This window comes from Salvia miltiorrhiza, chromosome 5, assembly GCF_028751815.1.
Source record: "Salvia miltiorrhiza cultivar Shanhuang (shh) chromosome 5, IMPLAD_Smil_shh, whole genome shotgun sequence".
Taxonomy (NCBI): Eukaryota; Viridiplantae; Streptophyta; class Magnoliopsida; order Lamiales; family Lamiaceae; genus Salvia; species Salvia miltiorrhiza.
In genome coordinates this window covers 49267387-49287525 of record NC_080391.1, presented here as the reverse complement: position 1 = coordinate 49287525, position 20139 = coordinate 49267387, and the positions used below count along the sequence as shown (strand labels likewise).

The following is a 20139-nucleotide window of genomic DNA, read 5'->3' as shown; positions in this document are numbered from 1 at the left end:
TTGTCAACTTTTGGTTTCTCTTTTCAGTTAATCAGTTTCAGTTAAATGAAGAGTTTGTGCACAAGTAAGGAATAATAAGAACTGAAAGAAATTAACAGCACGAGATTTTTACGTGGTTCGGAAACAAATTCCTACGTCCACGGCCAACTGATCACACTGACAAATACTCTGAGCTAGTGCTTACGGGTGCACAACAAACCTTAAACTGAAACTAGGTTTCAGTGCCAATACACTGGATTGGACTTCTCGTCTCCTTCTTAACTCCCAGTTGCAAAGACAACAGACGTCTTGCTTGCGGGGGCTAAGAACTCTTGAGTTTAGACCACTGTCTAGAACTCTCCCTCTCTTTCAAACTCACTTTTCGCTCTTTTAGAAAAGGGGTTCGAGTACCAACTGGATCACTAAGAATAGGCTCTTAGTAATCGACACTTAGGCTAGGGATTTGCAATGAAAATGACAAACGATGATAAGAGAATTTAGGTAATCAGTAAACTGATTTGGGCTTTCGATATTCTCTTTTTCGATTCAAACTTTGGATAGCAGTGAATAGGCTGAGTCGCAAATTTGGCAGAGCTTCAGCTTGAGTGTTTGAATCAGTGAAGATTGAAGGTGATCCTCGAGTTCTATTTATAGGCGAAGTCTTGAATAGATCCGTTGGTGAGATGGTCTTCAAGAATTCGACCGTTGTGAGATAGATTTAAATCTTGGGTTGTGGTTTCAATCTTCAAGGCTCCTGATAGGTTGAGGAATGAACGTCTCTAGCAGTAGGAGCATGGTGCTTTTAAAAAGCGTTGGGTCCCCTAAGGGTTGAAAGGACAGGTGCATGGGGGGATACACTTATAGGCTATTTTTGAATCAATGTTACTTAAAACAAACACCTTTGTACTGAAAGATAGTTTTACTGATTTGAAAGTGCGAGCTTCAGTTGACAAGAGGTGGCGACTGATACTGAAACAGAGGTTCAGTAGATGACTTCAGTTAATCGAGCTGGTCAATTAACTTCAGTCGTAAGTAAAACAGAGTAGAGTTACTTATTTAACTGACTATCGAAAGATTGATCAGTTAAACCTATAACTCTAGCAGCGGAATATTAAACTTTAGTGAAATAGCCTTGAAAGATTTTCTTCACAGAGAATCTCTTAGTTACTCTTTTCAATTAGTCAGTATTATAGAAACAGAGATATGCGCAAATACTGAATATAAAAGCAAGTAAGAACACAAGAGATTTTTATATGGTTCGAAAAACAACGTTCCTACATCCACGGCCAGATGATCAATCTGACGAACACTTTGGGCATGTGCTTACTGGTGCACAACAAACCTAACCACAATGCTTACGGGTGCAACACAAACCTATCTGCAATGCTTATGGGTGCAAAGAAACCTATATTGATAAGGAAACACCTTTCAGCAACCAACTCACTGGGTTGGATTTACACACTTAGCTTGAGGGTGCTAAGCAACCTAACTGTTTAGTTTACTGGTACTAAACAACCACTGAGCTTGATCTATGTCTCAAGCTCGATTACAAACACTCTTCTCGCTCTTTTGAAAAAGGGTATTGTAATATACCAACTAGGATTACCGAGTATAGAATCTCAAGTAATCGGTAACTAGACTAATGATTTATCTAAGTGAAATTTCTAGTTACAATAAGAGAGTTTAGGTAATCAGTGAAACTGATTTTACAACATTTAAATCCTCTCTTCATCGATTCAATGCTTAAGGGATATTAAGCTCTATTTGATTTTCTGACGCAGCTTCGGCATTGAGGATTGAATCAGAATCTTTTCTTTTCTTCTCTTCTCTCTCTCTCACTTACTTGAGAAATCTTTTGAGCTATTTATAGGCGTCTCTGAGGAATAGATCCGTTGGCAGAGATCTTCTTCTTTAAATCCTGCCGTTGGGAGATAACGTCTCTTTTATGGCTCAGGTACACGGACATCTTCTTATTTGAAACATTAAATGCTGATGCAGAAGCATTTAATGTAGGCGAGTATGTTTCCGTCATTTTCTTGACCAGTCGTTGACTTTGATTCAGTCGACCAGTTGAGTTTCAGTCTTTGAGAGCTTCAGTTGTAGTTTCTTCAGTTGCTTCTTTATCCTGTAATCTTCAGTTGAGATGTTAAAGTTACGGCTTTGGTATCATCAAAACTAGGATGGATATTCCTTCCAATTTCCAACAAAAAGTTAGCATGAAATAGGAAAGCTCTGCGCAGGCGAGGACGATCTTCATATCTTCGCATTTAATGTGGTTGTACTTGGCGTGAATACATGGCTTCATTTAAACTTAAGTCTTCAGTCCGAGGAATAATGTCAACTGATACTTGACTTATGTATCAGTCCGCTATTTCCACGTGGCCAACATAGGTTATTCAATCATAATTGAATCTTCAGTGAAGTATTCATCCATTAAATACTTCATTATTTGTCTTCAGCCTTTTTCAGTTCCAAACTTCAGTCAAGCGGTCTTCAATCCTTCGATCTTCAGTCCGCTGGTTTTCAGTCTTCATTATTCAGTCTAACTAGTGAACCGAACTCTAACATTTGAGTTCAAAAAGATTCTAGTCTAGAAAAAGAAAATCTAAGGATTTTGGTATCATCAAAACTAGGACAAGGATATTTCATTAATTTCCCAACACTTTGCGTGTAAATACTTGAACTTTGAGAATTTTTTAGTTTTTCCCATGAAATTCGTTTTCTTCATATTTCTCACTCAATGATATTTTTTTTGTATCTAAAGATTACACTAAAGTTTTCTAATTTATCGACACAATAAAAAAAATTAAATTTACATTTTAACCATAACTAATTATAACACAAACTCATTGAGAAATATGCCATGATAGAATTTTTGGATCCAAAGATCATATTAAAGCTTTCCAAATTCTCGACACAACAAAAAAATTTAAATTAACATTTTAGTCATAACCAATTGCAACATAAACTAATCGAGAAATATAGAAATGAAGTTTGTGGGAAAAGTGAATTTCGTGGGAAAAATCAGAATAGTATTAAATTCACGGGGGAAAAAATTAAAAAGTACTAAAATTTTGTATATTTACACACAAATAATCTAAATTAAAATTGACACGTGTATATTATATAGAAGCCTAATGAGTTACAATTCAATCGGAATTGTTCGTCGTGGATGGGCGCAAAATTCTTATGTATTTAAATTTTCTAAAAAACTCATGAAAAATGAATCCAAAAGTGGTGAAAATTCATGTATTTACACCAAAAAAATATATAAAAAAATATTGTACTCTCTTCATTCGTCAAGAGGATGTCACAATTGTCATTTTGGGCATCCGCAAACATTATGTCACTACATAATCCCACATCTTTTCTTTATTATTTATCCTTACAAATACCATTATTTATAAAAAAAACTACCTCATATTCATTTTTAAACTCATTTCATAAAATGGTGCGATTATTTCTCCACTACATAATAATTACTAATCATTTTATTAAATTTCATGCCCAATTAAAGTGACATATTTTGGAGGGTTAATTGTAGTTTATGGCCCGAACTTTTAAGCCATTTGTAAATATGGCCCGAACTTTAAAAATAACAGAAAAATGGCATGAACTTTGTAGTCATTTGTTAAAATGGCCTGAACTTTAGAGTCATTTGTAAAAATGACATGAACTTTAAAAAATATATAAAATGACATGAACTTTGAAGTCATTTGTAAAATAGCCAAACTTTAAAGTCATTTGTAAAAATAACACGAATTTAAAAAAAAAATACAAAACTAATTTGAACTTTGAAAATTTGTAAAAATGGTTTGAACTTAAAAAAAATACAAAAAATTCGTATTGTCAATAATATTTTACGAGAGAAAAATTATTTGTACGAGATTAAAATTCTTATGATAAAAGAATTAATTATCAAACTTTATTATAAATATTTCAAGTGAATTTATAATTTTCATATAATTTTCACGTCAATGTCGGACTTTCCACGTTGTCATAATTCGAATTCGAAAGTATAAGCTCATGCCATTTTTATACATTTGATAAAAATTGAGTCATTTTTTATATTAATAAAGTTCGTGCCATTATTACAAATGACTTCAAAGTTCATGTCATTTTTTTTTTGTATTTTTAAAGTTAATGTCATTTTTACAAATGACTCCAAACTTCAGGTCATTTTTTACAAATGATTTCAAAGTTTAAGCTATTTTTTTGTATTTTTCAAAGTTCAGGTCATTTTTGCAAATGATTTCAAGGTTTAGGTTATGTTTTTGTATTTTTTAAAGTTCAAGCCATATTTATAAATGACTCTAAAGTTCAGGTCATAAACTACAATTAACCCTATTTTGGACGGGGGAGTATTAATTAAGTTGGAAAGCAAGACCCCATGAAATGAAGAAAAAGTTTGGGGATGCGACCCGCCCGACCCGGATTAGACTAGCATTGGTTCTAGTTCTAGGATAATTCAACAATCAGGGTCGAATAGTCAAACCCACGCAAAACCCGAATATAAATGCCATTTCTCTCTTCCCTCAACATCTCCCTTCTCTTTATACAATCCATAACCAGAAATCTTCCCTCAAAACATCTCTCTTCTCTCTCTACAATCCACAACCAGAACTCAGGATCAACAACGTAATTTCGGGGCGTTGAATTGATTCATCCCTTAGAGAAGGAAAAAGATAAAGTCACGCTGTTCGAAATTGTAATCTTATCGTCATGTCGATGTCTGATTCCGATACGTCGTCGCAGGGGAGCGAGTACAAGAATTTTCGCCAAATTAGCCGCGATAGTAAGTCAATTTTGCATCGCTGGGTCTCTTTTCTGCGAGCTATATGTATTTCTAAGAGAGTGTGTTGAAATTAGTTGGTTCGCGTGTGATTGGGTTGAGTGAGACGCTGTGTAAAGCTTCGCGGGATTTATTTTTAGTTATGAAAGACACAAGTGGAATAGATTGCATAAGCTAAGAGATTTGACTACTTATTTAAAACACATTTGAGCTGTCTTGATTATCTAATTTGTTTCTAGGCTTTAGATACAGATTGCATTCCTTTATTACGTGTAGAAACTGTTGATTGCTAAACCAAATATCAGAATTCCGCTCTTTTGATTTTGTTGAGACCAGATTTGTCATAGTTGATTTACTTTATTTGTAAGCCCGGGATCACGAAAGAAAGTGGGCCCAAACCACGGTTTCCATTTTGCTATGTCAGCGATACTTGAAGCAGTCGGTTAGTAACTACTGTAGTTGCTGGGTGAGTTATAGCTATGGAACTCTAGGGCTCGTAGATCTTCTGTCGGTCGATTGAGTGTTGAGTAGTTGGTAGGGGAAGTGGGAAGGATGAGTCCTTTTTCCTTCTCGCGAACCGCGGGAGCGCGGTCTACCCTGGCAGGAGATTTGTCAAATACCGGTGATGATTTTGTCATCGGAGCCAGAACTCAGTAGCTCGTAGCTCAGTAACAGGATACCAGGCCGAGAAACCCGGGCAACCACTCCCCTATGTGCCAATCGCTAGCGCATCCAGGGCCCCGGCGCCCCGCTCAGCTGTCAAATCCTGAATAAACTTATAAGATAGCACAATTAATTCCCTTATATTTCTTAATGTGTTGATGCATAGATTCAAGAATATCACTGAGCACCAGAACTCAAAATTTACTGAAGATTCAGTCTGTATCAGTTTTTTCTACTGGTCACTTGTAGAAACTAGTGGGTTGCTATACAAATTCTGATAAAACACCACTAGTAAGATGGCCAGCTTAACCGTCCTCTAGTTTTTACTTTTTAGTGTCTGTTGATGCATAGATTGCAGAATTGAGCAGCAGAACTTGAATAGCTTCTGAGCTTTAATCTGTATCAAATTTGTTCTACTGGTCACTTATAGGAACTGTTGATGCTATAAATTTCCTGATAAAACACGAGTAAGATAGCGAATTCAATCGCCCTATTGTGTGTGTGTGCTTTTTTTTCTTTTTCTTCTCCTACGTCTATTGATGCATCAGTTAAAGAATACCATTAAGCTCCAGAAGTTAAAAAGTGTCTGAAGCTTCAGTCTGTAAATGTTTCTTTCTACTAACCACTTTTAGAAACAGTTGATTGCTAAACAAATCCTGATAAGGTAGGAATTGAATCTTCCTATAGATTTAAGATTTAACTTCTGTTGATCCATACATTAATAACTATCATTGAGCTTCAGTCTGTATCAGCTTTATCCTACTGCACAACATTAGATGATTTTGTAGTTCATATTTTCAGGTCCAGCAATCCAAATTTGCTAATCTTTTATCAGTTTCTTATGACTGGTGTTATGCTTGCTCATGTCATTCTGTAGGTCATAGTTCTATGCAAATCTTTCTTAGTGGTGTTTATTATTGAAGAATTAGCAAGCTGCATTTATGTATATTTTGTCTTCAGTAAGTTCTCTAAAATTGCTAATTTCTGCTATGCATATACAGGATTGTTATATGAAATGCTCCGATCAACCAAAACAGGCGATTCAAAGTCGAGTTGGAAGGTAGAAAAGAATGATATTTCTCTTACATTGAGAGAGTTGATAAGATTTTAGGTGTGGGTAATTGGGTTGGAGGATTGCTAGGACTTCTCTTCTCCATCAATCCTAAGACCTCAAGTTTTTGTCTTATAGAAATCACAAGAATCTTCTGAAATTTTTCGATATTTATGTGTGCAAGTTCATCAGATTGATATAAAGTATGCAATAGAGGTTGTGTGGTGCATTGAAGGCTTGGGAAAGAAAATAACGTAAAATCATAGGCTCGTTACAATAATGAATCCAACAGAGGCTGTGGTGTGGAGCAGAGGCTTCTGTAGTTAAATTGTTACAAGGGTTTTCATTTATTTCAATTATTTCTTTCCAGTGGTCAATATATATTGTCATTACAAAAGTATTAATAATTTTGCTTTTCTATTTTCTGCACTGACCTTTTCCCCCTCACATGCCTCTTGTCTGTGCTCATGATACTAGTCAAATTTTGTTGGCAAAAAGTCCTTTTGACTGAATCATTCAGCATCAATCACCTTAGATGAAACTTTAATTTACTTGATCCAATTTAATTCACAACCTCTTGAGATGTGTTGGTTTTATTGTACCATTATCGCTAACTCTATTGCAGAAAATGTAATCTATCAAATACTTATATTTCCAGGAGACGCACAAAGTCCTGTTTGACATTTGAAAATAATCATAGGCACAAATTATAATCAAAATTTAGTTGTCAATGAGAAAACATATTTATTTGGGTTGAGATTTCCCTTTGATCTATCATGTGATGCCCCTTAATCCTTAATTTTCTATAAGTTTTGTCACCTCCCTGTTCTGATACCTTGACATGTAGGTACTCATTATGGACAAGTTAACAGTTAAAGTAATGTCTTATGCGTGCAAGATGGCAGATATCACTGAGGAAGGAGTTTCATGTAAGAAATATAAGGCCAGTCTCAGAGAGATATTGTATCTTTCTTGATGTTATACCCGACACTATTGTTTGCTTTTTGTTGTTCTCTTACATCTCTGTCATTTTATTATCTTTGTACATGGTCATGCCAATATTTTTCATCTTGGATTTATTTATTTAAGTACTTGGAAGTTACTTGCAAAATGTTTCATCAATATGCATCTAACCCCTATAAAACTCAGTGCTCAGATTGTGTGTGAGACCAATAGTTAATATTTGATAATCTAATAATCTAATAAGTAATAACAACACGTTAAGAACAACAACAACAACAACAAAAACAATAATAATAAGATTTAGCAATTGTAAGGTTGATGATCAGTAATCACACAATTTCAGCCAATAATTTCAACAGTGTTTTTATCAATTCTCATCTGAAAGTTGGTGAATATAAATATTGATTATGAAATTGACAGAACTCAACTTGTTGAAACTTACTTCTTATGAAAGCAATGACTTCAAATCCATATTCTTTTCTACTTAAATTGCTAACAAGATATTTCAGGTATTAAATGTCTCTTCGTGCTAGCAATTTAGTGGGCTATTTGGCTTTAGAATTTACATTCCTGTGCCATTCTCAATACTTATGTAGTTTCTCCAATTTGTGCATTCAATATCTATTCATAAGAACGTCTTCATATGCCTTGTTATGAAAACATAGTCTGATGTATTGTCTGTATGCTTGGACTAATAGAAAAGCTCTGGATGTGTGGTGATCTTTTGGTTCGTGCAGTTTTTATTTGTTATAAGTTGGTGGAAGCATTATGAGTTAGTTTGTCTGGACTCCATGTTTAGTATAATCTATAACTGTATTTTTCGGGAAAGAAGAAACATGCATTTGATTGATTCCAATTGTAATTCACTGCTTTATACTCCCTCCGTCCGCCAAGATTATGTCACTTTCATGTACAATTTGTACATGAAAGTGACATAATCTTGGCGGACGGAGGGAGTAATTTTTATGGAACAAAAGGTATCCTAAAGTAACAATGTTCTCTGCCCTGTCACAGTGGTGGAAGATATACACAAACGAAGACAACCTTTGCCATCCATGGATGCCATATATTTCATCCAACCAACCAAAGAAAAGTATGGAGTTCACCTTTTTATCATCTGACTTTGGTTTTGGCATCATCCAGATAGTAAGGCTATAGGGCTTGCAAAATAATTTGAACAAGTAAGCCAATGAGCTCAGAGCATCCTTGCATGAAAGTTACTGGACTCTAATAAAGGAAGTCTGTTGACTTCCGCAAAAGTTGTTCATCATGTATCAGTTATCCTTTTTCATTTTCTGGAGATGAATTAACATATAAATTTATGTCGTTTTTGTAGCTTTGTAGTGCATGATTTTCTTAGCAGGAATTATCTGGTGATCTAGAAGTAGGCCGTTTGATGCCATTGTGGTCATGTGGTACTTGTCTTTCCAGAGAGGATAATCGTTCTGTATATTTCGGAGAAATCTACCCATTTCTTCCATGTCGTCCTGCCTTTGATCATAATGAATTTGTGCCGCCTTCAATTAGGATAGCAATATGAAAGTTATGGTTGTGAGGGAGCAGAATCACGATATCTTGTTTGTTTAACGATAGTACTGAATTCTAGGTTCAATGATTTTGAAGATATGTAAGTCACAGAACTTTGGCAGCCTTCTAATTTCACTAGTATGAAGTATGATATAGTTGCCCGTATTTGGAAGATAAATGTGGATTCTAGTTAAAATTATCTTTTACCCTTGATCACATCAAAGACTGCCATGTGATAAGTGTAGCATATGAAAGCAGGAAGGGTTAGGTTACTGAACTTAATTTGGTGTTATGACAGTCAACACATTTCATGCATCCTGCTGCAGGGAAAAGCGATGAAAAGCAACTAAGGAATAATCATTGTCCTAAATCCCTGTCTGTAGGTGCACCTCACATTTTAGCTAAATAGTAAAGAGCACCAATATCGAGGTGCGCACTCTGTGCGTGTGAATAAGACATGCAACCTCCTTGCATTTAATTACAATATGTTTATATAGAAAGAGATTTTTCTCTCAAATTGAGAGACTTCTACAAATTTCAATTTGATATTTTTTGTCATCAATCACAACACAGAGAATGCAATGATGTTAGGAGTATTATGTAAATGGAAGGTTCTACGGTAGTGTTTATGATAGTAGGGGTAAGAAGTGCAATGATGTTAGCCTGACAGTAGGGGTAAGAAGTGGTAAATGTAAGACTCTTCTAGGGTATGTGATCTATCATACGTGACGGCTTGAAGTGGTATTTGTTTCTCCTACCAAAAAAAAAAAAATGTAGCTGGTCACCTGTGTGCGTGTTGTGTTGGCCTGACAGTAGAGTGGTTAATTAATGTCTGAGGCCAAAGGTCTCAGGTTCGAGTCCAGTCTCTTAAGATATTTGTCTCCTACCAAAAAAAAAATGTAGCTGGTCACCTATGAAGTTATGCTTCATTCTATATCTTACATATTTTATTTGAGCCTTATTTGACATTCACAAAATTATAAACTCATTTTTGCTGTATTATATGGACCATAATTAATCATATGTGACAATGGTGGTGAAACATCTGGGGTCTTGATGTTCAAGGACATTAAGGTGAAAATCAAGATGCTTTTGTTAGCTGTATGTCTGCTGTGTTTATATGGGGGTATGTGGCTATACATTCTAATACACCTCTGCGTGCTCCTAATGATGATTACCATTCAAGAATATAAAGTACCACTCTAGGAATCCAAAATTGCTGATGCTGAAAAAGAAAGTATCATTTCCTGAATAATTTGTCCTCTTTGGATTAAGAGGTCTATTGTAGGATAAGGTCTTCTGGTATCATAAGATAATAATTTTTATAAGGATCTTACTTGTCATTTTTTCAACTTTATATAGTCAAGTTCCATTTAGGTGTAGTTTTTCCTTCTTGAGAATGTATCTGCTATATATTTAGAAATACATGTCGAATTCTTGGTTGGTTTAATTTTACTGGGATCTTTGCTGTTGCCTATATTATGGATAGATCAAAGATTGATTTGATTCTTGCTATATCGGCAATTGCTTATTACAATGTAAACTCATAGAAGAATCAACACATATGGTATCGAACATAAATATGTTAGCTTGATCGACCTATGAGCTTATGAAGTTGTAGGGGTATCTCTACTCAAACAAAAGCTGAGGAAAATATTTCACCTGCATCATTTCACTTTTTCTTTCCTTTTCTCACTTCTTGTTCTCAATTTTAAGGGTTATGTGATGTGATGCCCTAGATATGATGGTCAATATAATTTTTTAGGGTGAAAATCCTCAAACAGACCAGGTAAGAAACTAATCACTCTTTAGCTAGGCATGAAAAAACTGGGAATTTAATTTCTTTTAGATAAGAAGGAGTTAGAAACTCCTCTTATATGCCAACTGGGGCAAGGCCCGTTGACATGGTAAAAATGCAAAGAGCTTGTGTATCCTAAACAAGCTTCAGGCCTTTCATTCCTTGCTTAAAGCTGCCAAGATGTCAAATTCTTTTATATTGCTTTTGTAATATGACCTATGTACAAAGAGCTTCGAGGTTGCATTTTGCACCCACTAATCAGTCAATTTTTATGACCATAATATGTTTTTCTCTACCTTTACCACTATCTACTTGCCCAATGCAGCGCTGCATTGTTGTTTACATGTGTAAAAAGTTTTTACATGGGCTATTTGGAGGTTGCCCAAGTTTGAAGATCATATCTACACCGGAACTTTTTTTAGGAGAGATATGTGATATAGGCCAAATTTTGATCCTTTGCTTGGCCCTTCACAAATTGCTCTCTTATTCATTGAATTTGGATGACTAATGTACTTTAGCAACATTGCTAGGAAAAATACTCAAGTGGTTTTATTTATTTGCATTTTGTGGTTGAATGCTGTGAGAGCCTTATATGCCAAAGCTCAGCAGTTCAAGTATGGGGAGGGTTGTTAAAAACTTGTACTTTGAAATTTCAGACATTTTGATTCTGATTACACAATTAATGCTGTGGGTGCTAGCATAGTGCGTAGAGCCCTTCAACTCAAATTTTCCTTCTAAATTTGTCTTTTCTGTTTTTGTTTATAAAGTTTTTTTTGATAAATAATGTCTCTTGTTCCTTATATGCCTCTCATTCTGGTTCTTATCCTTCATTTTCTTGATGCTGCAGCATTGTTATCTTCCTTTCTGATATGTCTGGAAGATCGCCATTGTACAGAAAGTATGTCAAATGTTCTATCCTTTCTTTTTTTTAGGTGATCCTCTACAATTTTATGGAATCCTTCCGACTTACATTTCCAGTGTTATCTGTGGCTATTGCGGTAGAAAAAATAATTGGGCTCATCATCTCTGTTTTATCTACTTTTTTTTTTTCCTGCCATTAGGGCATTTGTATTCTTCAGTTCACCTGTTTCCCGTGAATTGGTTGCCCAAATAAAGAAGGATGGAAGTGTTTTATCTCGCATTGGTGCCTTAAGAGAGGTTAACTGTCTCTTGTCCTTTTCTTTTCTATCTCTATGTCCATACACATTATACTAAACGTAGATCTAGTATTTATTCTTATTTTGAATCTGAATTTTACAGATGAACTTGGAGTATTTCGCCATAGATAGCCAGGTATATAATCCTTTAGACATTTATGTGGAAGTTCTTGTATCTAGCATTCCCATCATCATTTTACTACTCGCAAGAAAAAAAGGTTTATTCTGATTTAGTTGAATGGTTTGATAACCAAAGATGTAAAATAAGTTATGCTCTATGAAGCATGGGGATGGCAGTTTGCTGGGCGTACGCGTCCCGGGGACGTCCCGGGGACGATACGCGAAAAATACGCGTAAAATACGTCCCCGGGGACGTATTTTTAACTCCCGCTTTTTTAATTAATTTTTAAATAAAAAATACGTTTAAAATACGTTGACCAGACGGTCAAATACGTATTTGAAGCAAAAGATACGTTTTAGTCAAAATTTTAAAACTTCTAACTTGTAAAACCCTAATTCGCGCCTCCCTCACTCACCATTTACGTTCGCACTCTCCTCTCTGACCCACCCTGCGCCACCCCGCCGCTCGCCGTCGCGCCTCCCTGCGCCAGCCCGCCGCTCGCCGTCGCGCCTCCCTGCGCCAGCCCGCCGTCGCCGTCGCGCTGCCCTGCGCCCCGCCGCTGTAAAGGTATTGCTCTGACCCTAATTCGCACTCTCCTCTCTTTTATTTGGCTTGGGCAGTGGGTATGTATGAAGATTGGCTGAATTTAGCTTTGGGTTTTGTTGGATTGAAGTTTAATTTCGAATTGGGCAGTGGGTATTTCGAATTTAGCTTTGGGTTTTGTTGGATTGAAGTTTAATTTCGAATTGGGCAGTGGGTTTATTGAATTAGGCAGTTGATTTATTTGAATTGAAGTTTGATTTATGTTTTTTATTTGAATTGGCAGCCATTTACTACAAATTTGAGGGAAGAGGAAGAGGAGGAGGAGGAGGAGGAGGAGGAGGAGGAGTAGGAGGAGGAGAAAGACGATGATGAGTGATCTGGGCTACTAACATTTTATTGTGTTTTATTTCATTATTTGCTATTTGGAACTTTGTTATGATGAATTAGTAGTGTTTTACTTATATTCTTGGTGAATTATGAATTTATAATATATATAAAATATATTTTAAATAAAAAAACTAAAACGTATTTTTGACGTATCGTATCTTGATTTTTGGAAAAATGACGTATTTACGTCCCCGTACCGTATCGTATCCGTATTACGTATCCGTCCCCATGCTTCTTAGGTTATGCTATATCAGAGGGTGACCGTTCAGATTTGTGTATTTCAAACTGTTCCTGCTGCATGGTGCTAATGTCAACAATAAATCCAATGGATTCTTTTAACAATTGTCTAATACTTCAGGGTTTCATCACTGACAATGAGAGAGCCCTTGAGGATCTCTTCGGGGATGAAGAAAGCTCTCGCAGAGGTGATGCATGTTTGAATGTGATGGGGACACGAATAGCTACAGTATTTGCTTCTTTGAGGGTATGTCATCTGAAGCCCTATAATGTTGGCCTATAGCATTAGCAATTTCAGAGTGAAGACCTCTATTGTATTGTGATGTGACAGGAGTTTCCATATGTGCGTTACCGTGCTGCTAAATCCCTTGACCCTACTACAATGACTACTTTTCGTGATTTAATTCCTACAAAGCTTGCTGCTTCTGTTTGGAACAATCTGATGAAATATAAAGCCAACCTTCCTAATTTTCCCCAGTTAGAGACATGCGAGCTGCTTATCTTAGATAGATCAGTAGACCAGGTTTGTAGCTATTCCTGCCCAAAATCTCAAATACTCGAGAGTTCCAGTTTACTTTTTCTTGTGTGACATACTTACGTTTCATGTTCAGATTGCTCCGATTATACATGAATGGACATATGATGCCATGTGCCGTGATTTACTAAATATGGATGGAAATAAATACGTCCATGAGGTAGTGTCTCTGAGATCTTACCAGTGTGTTTTATGAAAATTTGAAAGTTCCTCAGCAATGTTAAGTAATCTTATTGTTCAGGTTCCAAGCAAGACAGGTGGTCGCCCAGAGAAGAAGGAGGTTCTTTTGGAGGATCATGATCCTATCTGGTTAGAGCTCCGACATGCACATATAGCTGATGTACGTATGGAGAATCCTCCTATATTTTTAGTTATAAGTTTTGAGGAGATTTGACTCAATTGCTATATTTACTTTAATCAATTATCAGGCAAGTGGGCGGCTGCATGAGAAAATGACGAACTTCGTATCTAAAAATAAGGCTGCACAAATTCATGGTTCAAGGTTGGTTAGTTATGTATAATATATATTTTGGTTGCTTCCTGAAAAAACTTGATCCATAGAACCTATGTCAACTCTTAATTTGAAATAGCCTTAGTTCAGACAATTTGCTTGTTTGTGAGTTAGATATGTAATCTCTCAACTTGTCTTTAAATATATATTAGATATCTTACTAGTTTACAAAGGACATGTAACCTATATCCTGACTGTTTCTTTATTTATTTATTTATTTATTTTTTTATATTTTTTTTATGGTGTAAAGATATAGCTATACTTTGGTCTTGGTAGTTATTTAAATGCATAATATCTAAGGCTATTGTTAGTGTTGAGTTGATTAGCTAGGATTTAACCTTAATAATTTTATTTGTACATGATGGATTCGCAATGATGTAGTTTTATATCAATTGGAACTGTTAGCCTCCGTCACCTTGTTAGACCGTCCCACGCTCTTTCCTTCTCAATTTGAATGTGGATGTAAATTGTCTTGGAGCTTTGGGTTGGGTTGAAGAGCTGAAGGCTTTACATATTTCTGTTTTTCTAATTAAGATGTCTGTGCGTGTGTCTGTGTTTTTTGAGAGGTTGTCATGCACTTAAAGTTGTATCAAGTGTAGCAGGACATAATGCTTCACTGAGACTTTGAACCATCCAAGTATCACAAAAGTGAAGTATGATTGTGACTATCAATTTGGAATGGCGAAGTCTTAACAAATTGTCAACTATGTGGTCTTAGTTTCATGGACGCTCAATTATATGGCTATATCTAGATGTATACCTAAAAAAACTTTAATAATCCCAAAAGTTCTTGTCTCACGTTTTCCTGCTTCTGTATTGTAGTAATGAACAAAAATATGTATGTCCTGCTAGTCCTGGTATAATGTGTATCTAATATGTAAGTTAAATATGCAGATCTGGTGGTGAATTGTCTACTCGGGACTTGCAAAAGATGGTTCAAGCTTTGCCTCAATATAGTGAACAAATTGAAAAGCTATCCCTCCATGTTGATGTGAGTCTAAGTGTATTTTTGGCTGAAACTTATAATGCTTTGCTTGACCATGTTGTCACAATAAGAGGTATTTTTTAACCATCTGCTAAGGTATTATCTTGAAAGATAGTTATGCTATAGATTTAACCATGTTCTTTCATAGTCATTCAAGCCTACATGTAAAAATGACTTGGGCAGAAAATGTTGCTAATGCTTACTGGTTAAAGCTAAATGGCATTTGTTTACTCGTTTGATTGCAATTTAAAGCTTAACAGAGAAATATTCTAATCAGGGTATTGGAGAAGCGAATAAGTTACACAAAGCTTGAGTTAAGATATCATACAATGCTTGTGAGTCCATCAGTTGATACATAGATGGAATAATTCCTTTTCATAGCAAGACACCTTTGATCAACTCCAAAAATTATGAGTCGCTTATTAAATATTATATTTGTTCTGCTTGTGCTGGATAAGCTTGAGTATTAAAGATTATTGTCGAATAAACGTAAGCAGCAGATCTGTATATTGACTTCAAAAATAGCTAACTATTTCTATTTTGTTTCTGGCTCGAATAGTTTCTAATGTGTTCTTCAGATTGCAGGAAAAATTAACAAAATTATCAGGGAATCTGGGCTTAAAGATGTTGGTCAACTAGAGCAGGATCTTGTTTTTGGAGATGCAGGAACCAAGGATATTATTAATTTTCTTAGAACAAAAGAGGTGAGTGGTGTTTTTACTTTGTGCTGAAAAGGTGAAGAAGCTTATCTGTTGTTGACAGATGTAATTTATAATGGTCAATTGTTGGCAGGATGTATCGCGTGAAAATAAATTGCGATTATTGATGATTTATGCTGCTGTATATCCTGAGAAGTTTGATGATGATAAAATCTCAAAACTAATGGAGGTTAGTGCCAAAATTTAATTTTAATGTTATCAGTCGAAGGGCCGTGGCATGTGCCTCATAACCTTGCGAGTGTCAACTCTTAATTCTTGTTAATCTAAACTGCAGTTCCAGTGGTTGTTAATACTTTAGGTGATGTCAACTGTGCTAAAAAAATTTAAATAGCCGTTATAGAGAAAGGATTATATTCACTACTTCTTTTAGAATATCCTTTTTCTTGCCCTTATCATTTACCCTTGTTTAGTCAATCTAAACCCTGATACGGTACTGCATAACTCATGTAAACAGTTATGTAAAACGCTCCCCCATACCAAATCATCTAAATTCCTGTACTCCTACTGTCCAATAAGCACCCCTCTTTTGTAAACTTTCCAACCACCTGATCCACCTTTGTGTAAAACCCCCATCCCCAACCGTGATAGCACACTATTGAGTCTTATCTTTATTTTTATGTATCATTATTTTTAATTAGTCTTTTTGTTAGTACACTATTTTAGTTGGACTAGAAGCCCATACACTATGCATGGGCATATTGGAGTTTGTTTTATTTTTGGTTTATTTATAGTTCAGTTTTTGGTAGGAGCCAATCACTTTTGACATCAGAGTAGTTTGTTGCAGCACGTTGGCTGTAGGCCTCTGTGGAGGAGTTTTATCTTTCAATATTTATTTGTTCGGTTCTTGCGTTCATTCTGTTCCTTTGTATTTGTTCTGTTCTCTGCGTTATCTCCATTTTTACTCTATCAACCCGCCCCTTGTTTAAACATGCTCACACCCACCGCACTTGTAAACACCTCCAAACTACACCCTTTCATGCAAACTTGCACCCCACCCCTCCCCTCATGCAACTCCCAATTATCCCCAACTAAATTATGTAGCATGATGCACATCCTTTCACAAAACCCCTCAGTAAAGTTGCGATCCTTCATGTAATATTCTTTTTCTTTTCTAAATTTTATTCACCAAAAACGCTTGCAACGAAGGGATGACATGGTCTATTGAGTTCATGTTCACATGATATGTATTACATGTGTCGGTCATGTTTAGACTATGAGGAATATGCATGAGGAGTATTGCATGTTTTCTACATAAACATGCGTTTCTTTGACATGAAAGAAGTCCGGTGACCCTAGAGTCCCAGGGATGCGCCCTGATGGTATAATTTGCCTTCCCGAACCAAAGATGGTGGATTGGTGTTTCTTAATAAGGATCTTTTAGACCTTAAAGGGCTAAAAAGTTCACTTTCATAATTCATATGTGGATGGCTGAAAAATGCATATAACTTTTCTAGTTTGCTAAACCTGGCAATTTTACTGCTTTTCTATCTCAACCTTGATCAATTTAGTACATTCCATAATTTTCTGATAAGTCACCTGGAATCATGATACAACTGTAGAACCAACTACTACCTCAAAGATGATTTGTACCATCTTTCTCACTATCCACATCTCAAAGATCAAGAATTAGTCATGAAAAAATCATGCCGTTACTTTGAGAGACCTACTTTTAGTCCACCTTGTTTCAACTGTTGAAAAGCATTAGGAAGGATGAAGTAGTGCTGGCTGCTTCAAATTCTCCCCTTTGGCCTAAGATGCTATGCAATATTTTGCTTTAATCTTTTAGATTCTTGCCACTCACTTGTTCTTTTTTTATTATTTTACTTAACAGGCAGGCTGTATGTTTTTAAGTCTAAATACCTTCCTTGAGGTGGTTCTTGTGGCTGCAGCAATTAAGCAATTTGGTAAAGCTGTAATATGAAAACTAATATCATGTTGCACAAAATGCAGCTGGCTAGACTACCACCAGATGATACAACAGCTATTTATAATATGAGATTGCTTGAATCATCATCCGATCACAAAAAGAGCTCAATTGTACCATTTTCTCTTAAGTTTGATGCCCACAAGGTGGTGAATGCAAAAGGGATTGTGCTATATTAGCTATGCATCTGAGAGTAGAGTTAATTTTTCGTTTTTTCCATGTTTGCAGAAGAAGCACGCTGCCCGAAAAGACAGACCTGGTGAAGAAGTGACTTGGCAATTATCACGTTTTTACCCTGTTATAGAGGTAAAACTACAAATTATGACTTTGTGAAGTTGGGGAGATGTATCCTATCTCTAGCTCTTAGATGATATTAGATGAGTGATTCAGCTGAAGCTCAAAAGGAGATATGGATGTCACTGTTTTTCTGTGAAGAAGCTAATCAATAAAACAATTATAGGAATCTCTCTCTCTTTTGAGCTGTCTATAGGAAAAAGGAACCATCATTCTGCTACCTTAAAGATTTACCTCAGCCAGATTATACTGCTACTGAATGAGCTTAAAAAAATCCATCAAGTCATATGGCAACCTGCTCATGCGATTGCATTTCAAATGTTCTTGTTTGAGACTAATATGTTGAATTGTTTTTTTTTCTTTTTTTGTCCCATTAATATTCTGAACAGTCTGTGTACTATAGTCCAGGGCCATGAATGGTTGACATCTTTTATGATAATCATGTTTAAAGTTTGTAAAAAAATAAAGGCCTTACCCAGTCATGATCTGGTGGCTTGAATTAAAAATTTCGACAAAGTTCATCATATTGTAGAGGCCCATTTAAATTTTCACTTTTAAGGATGGTTTCTGTACACATTATGAGGTGTCTCGTGATGAAAACTAGTGGTAACACTTGTCGGAGTGCCATGTAAAGTCTAATGTATGTATTGTCCTACCTAACTGGTTCCTGTTGCCTTGCAGGAGCTTGTGGAAAAACTTAGTAAAGGCGAACTACCTAGGAATGATTATCCATGTATGAATGAACCTAGTCCAACTATGCATGGACCCTCTCAGGCTGCAGCAGTAAGGTCAGGTAACATTCCAACGCCTCATTCAAAGAGATCAAGAAGAACAGCAACATGGGCTCGTCCGCGAAGCTCTGATGATGGGTATTCAAGGTATCTATCGAGGCTTGCTTTTGATATTTGACTCTCTATTTATCTCTCGTGGTTATTGCAACATAAAATTTGGCTTTATCAGGGTCTTTGAAAAATGTCTAATGCTATATCTTATTAAGTTCAACATGCTTGTGTATTTAGTCTCTTATCTTTTCCATGTACTCTACCTGTTGCTTGCCCATCATTTCACCTTGAAATAATATTGTGTCTTTGTCTATTTGTTTCTTGTAGTGATTCAATTTTAAGGCACGCTTCTAGTGATTTCAAGAAGATGGGTCAGCGGATTTTTGTGTTTATTGTTGGTGGGGCAACACGTTCTGAGGTAATATTTAAGTTGTGCTCTGGGTGTATGTGTCTTGTTTCTAAAATTTGTTTCTCTGCAGTTACGAGCTTGTCATAAATTATCAGCAAAGTTGCAAAGAGAAATTGTTCTAGGATCATCCAGTCTCGATGATCCCCCACAATTTATTACGGTAAAAGACTTCATTCTTTTCTACTATCTATGCATATCATCTCCTTTATTTTGCATTCATCTAGAAGGTGCATTAAACTGACTCCTAGGTCTGGTGTTTAATCCTGAGATGAGTCCTGTAGAGTGGCTATGCTTTGTTCGTAGAACTGGATAACCTATATGCTAGGAACGTACATGGGATTGAATTCACAACATAAGTTGCGTGATTGTATGTGTTCATTATTCATGAATTCTATTTGATAGAGTAAAGGTCGAAGATGAACTGAAAATGGAAGGATTATATAAACTGAACTCCTCAAACGAGGCCAACAGCGAGAAGCAACTCACAAATATGTTTTAATTCTGATAAACCTACTCACACGATGAAGACTCCGTTAAATAATTGAACGAAACCCTACACCCACGTACAGGCCTTGACCCCAAAACATAACAAAAGCAAATAATAAATAAATAACAAAAAAAACTAATCATTATCTGCCACCGCTCTCTGTCCTCGAACATATGAGCGCCACTGCCTGCTAACAATAGCCTCCCTGCCCGAAACAGCCTTGTCCTCAAGGCGGAAGGTAGGAAATTGACCTCAAACATCAGCAACGTCCATCC

At 35.9% G+C, this 20139-nt stretch overlaps 1 protein-coding gene across 4 annotated transcripts; it reads left to right on the top strand.

Moving 5' to 3' along the window:
- Positions 1–4508: 4508 nt before the first annotated feature.
- On the top strand, positions 4509–19769 carry LOC130987142 (SNARE-interacting protein KEULE-like). Of its 4 annotated transcripts, XM_057910765.1 has the most exons (21): positions 4509–4774; positions 6436–6494; positions 7333–7414; positions 8463–8541; positions 11621–11671; positions 11835–11931; positions 12034–12066; positions 13340–13465; positions 13550–13741; positions 13830–13913; positions 13995–14093; positions 14182–14255; positions 15159–15255; positions 15828–15953; positions 16042–16137; positions 17800–17838; positions 17919–18038; positions 18121–18198; positions 18868–19064; positions 19296–19386; positions 19448–19765. In XM_057910765.1, exons 1-21 carry the CDS (start codon positions 4702–4704, stop codon positions 19616–19618), a joined length of 2064 nt encoding a protein of 687 aa, XP_057766748.1. In that variant the 5' UTR covers positions 4509–4701; the 3' UTR covers positions 19619–19765. The 4 variants fall into 4 exon arrangements, with proteins under 4 accessions (XP_057766748.1, XP_057766749.1, XP_057766751.1 ...); XM_057910766.1 differs by lacking the exon at positions 17800–17838 and having other exon boundaries at positions 4510–4774; positions 19448–19759; XM_057910768.1 differs by lacking the exon at positions 4509–4774 and having other exon boundaries at positions 11621–11705; positions 19448–19769.
- The last annotated feature ends 370 nt before the right edge of the window (positions 19770–20139 follow it).

Coding starts and splice junctions, on each gene's coding strand:
- LOC130987142 (XM_057910765.1), top strand. CDS start 4,702: ATGTCGATGTCTGATTCCGATACGTCGTCGCAGGGGAGCGAGTACAAG. Junction 15,256..15,827: donor AGCTATCCCTCCATGTTGAT/GTGAGTCTAAGT, acceptor TGTGTTCTTCAG/ATTGCAGGAAAAATTAACAA. Junction 17,839..17,918: donor GTCTAAATACCTTCCTTGAG/GTGGTTCTTGTG, acceptor CACAAAATGCAG/CTGGCTAGACTACCACCAGA.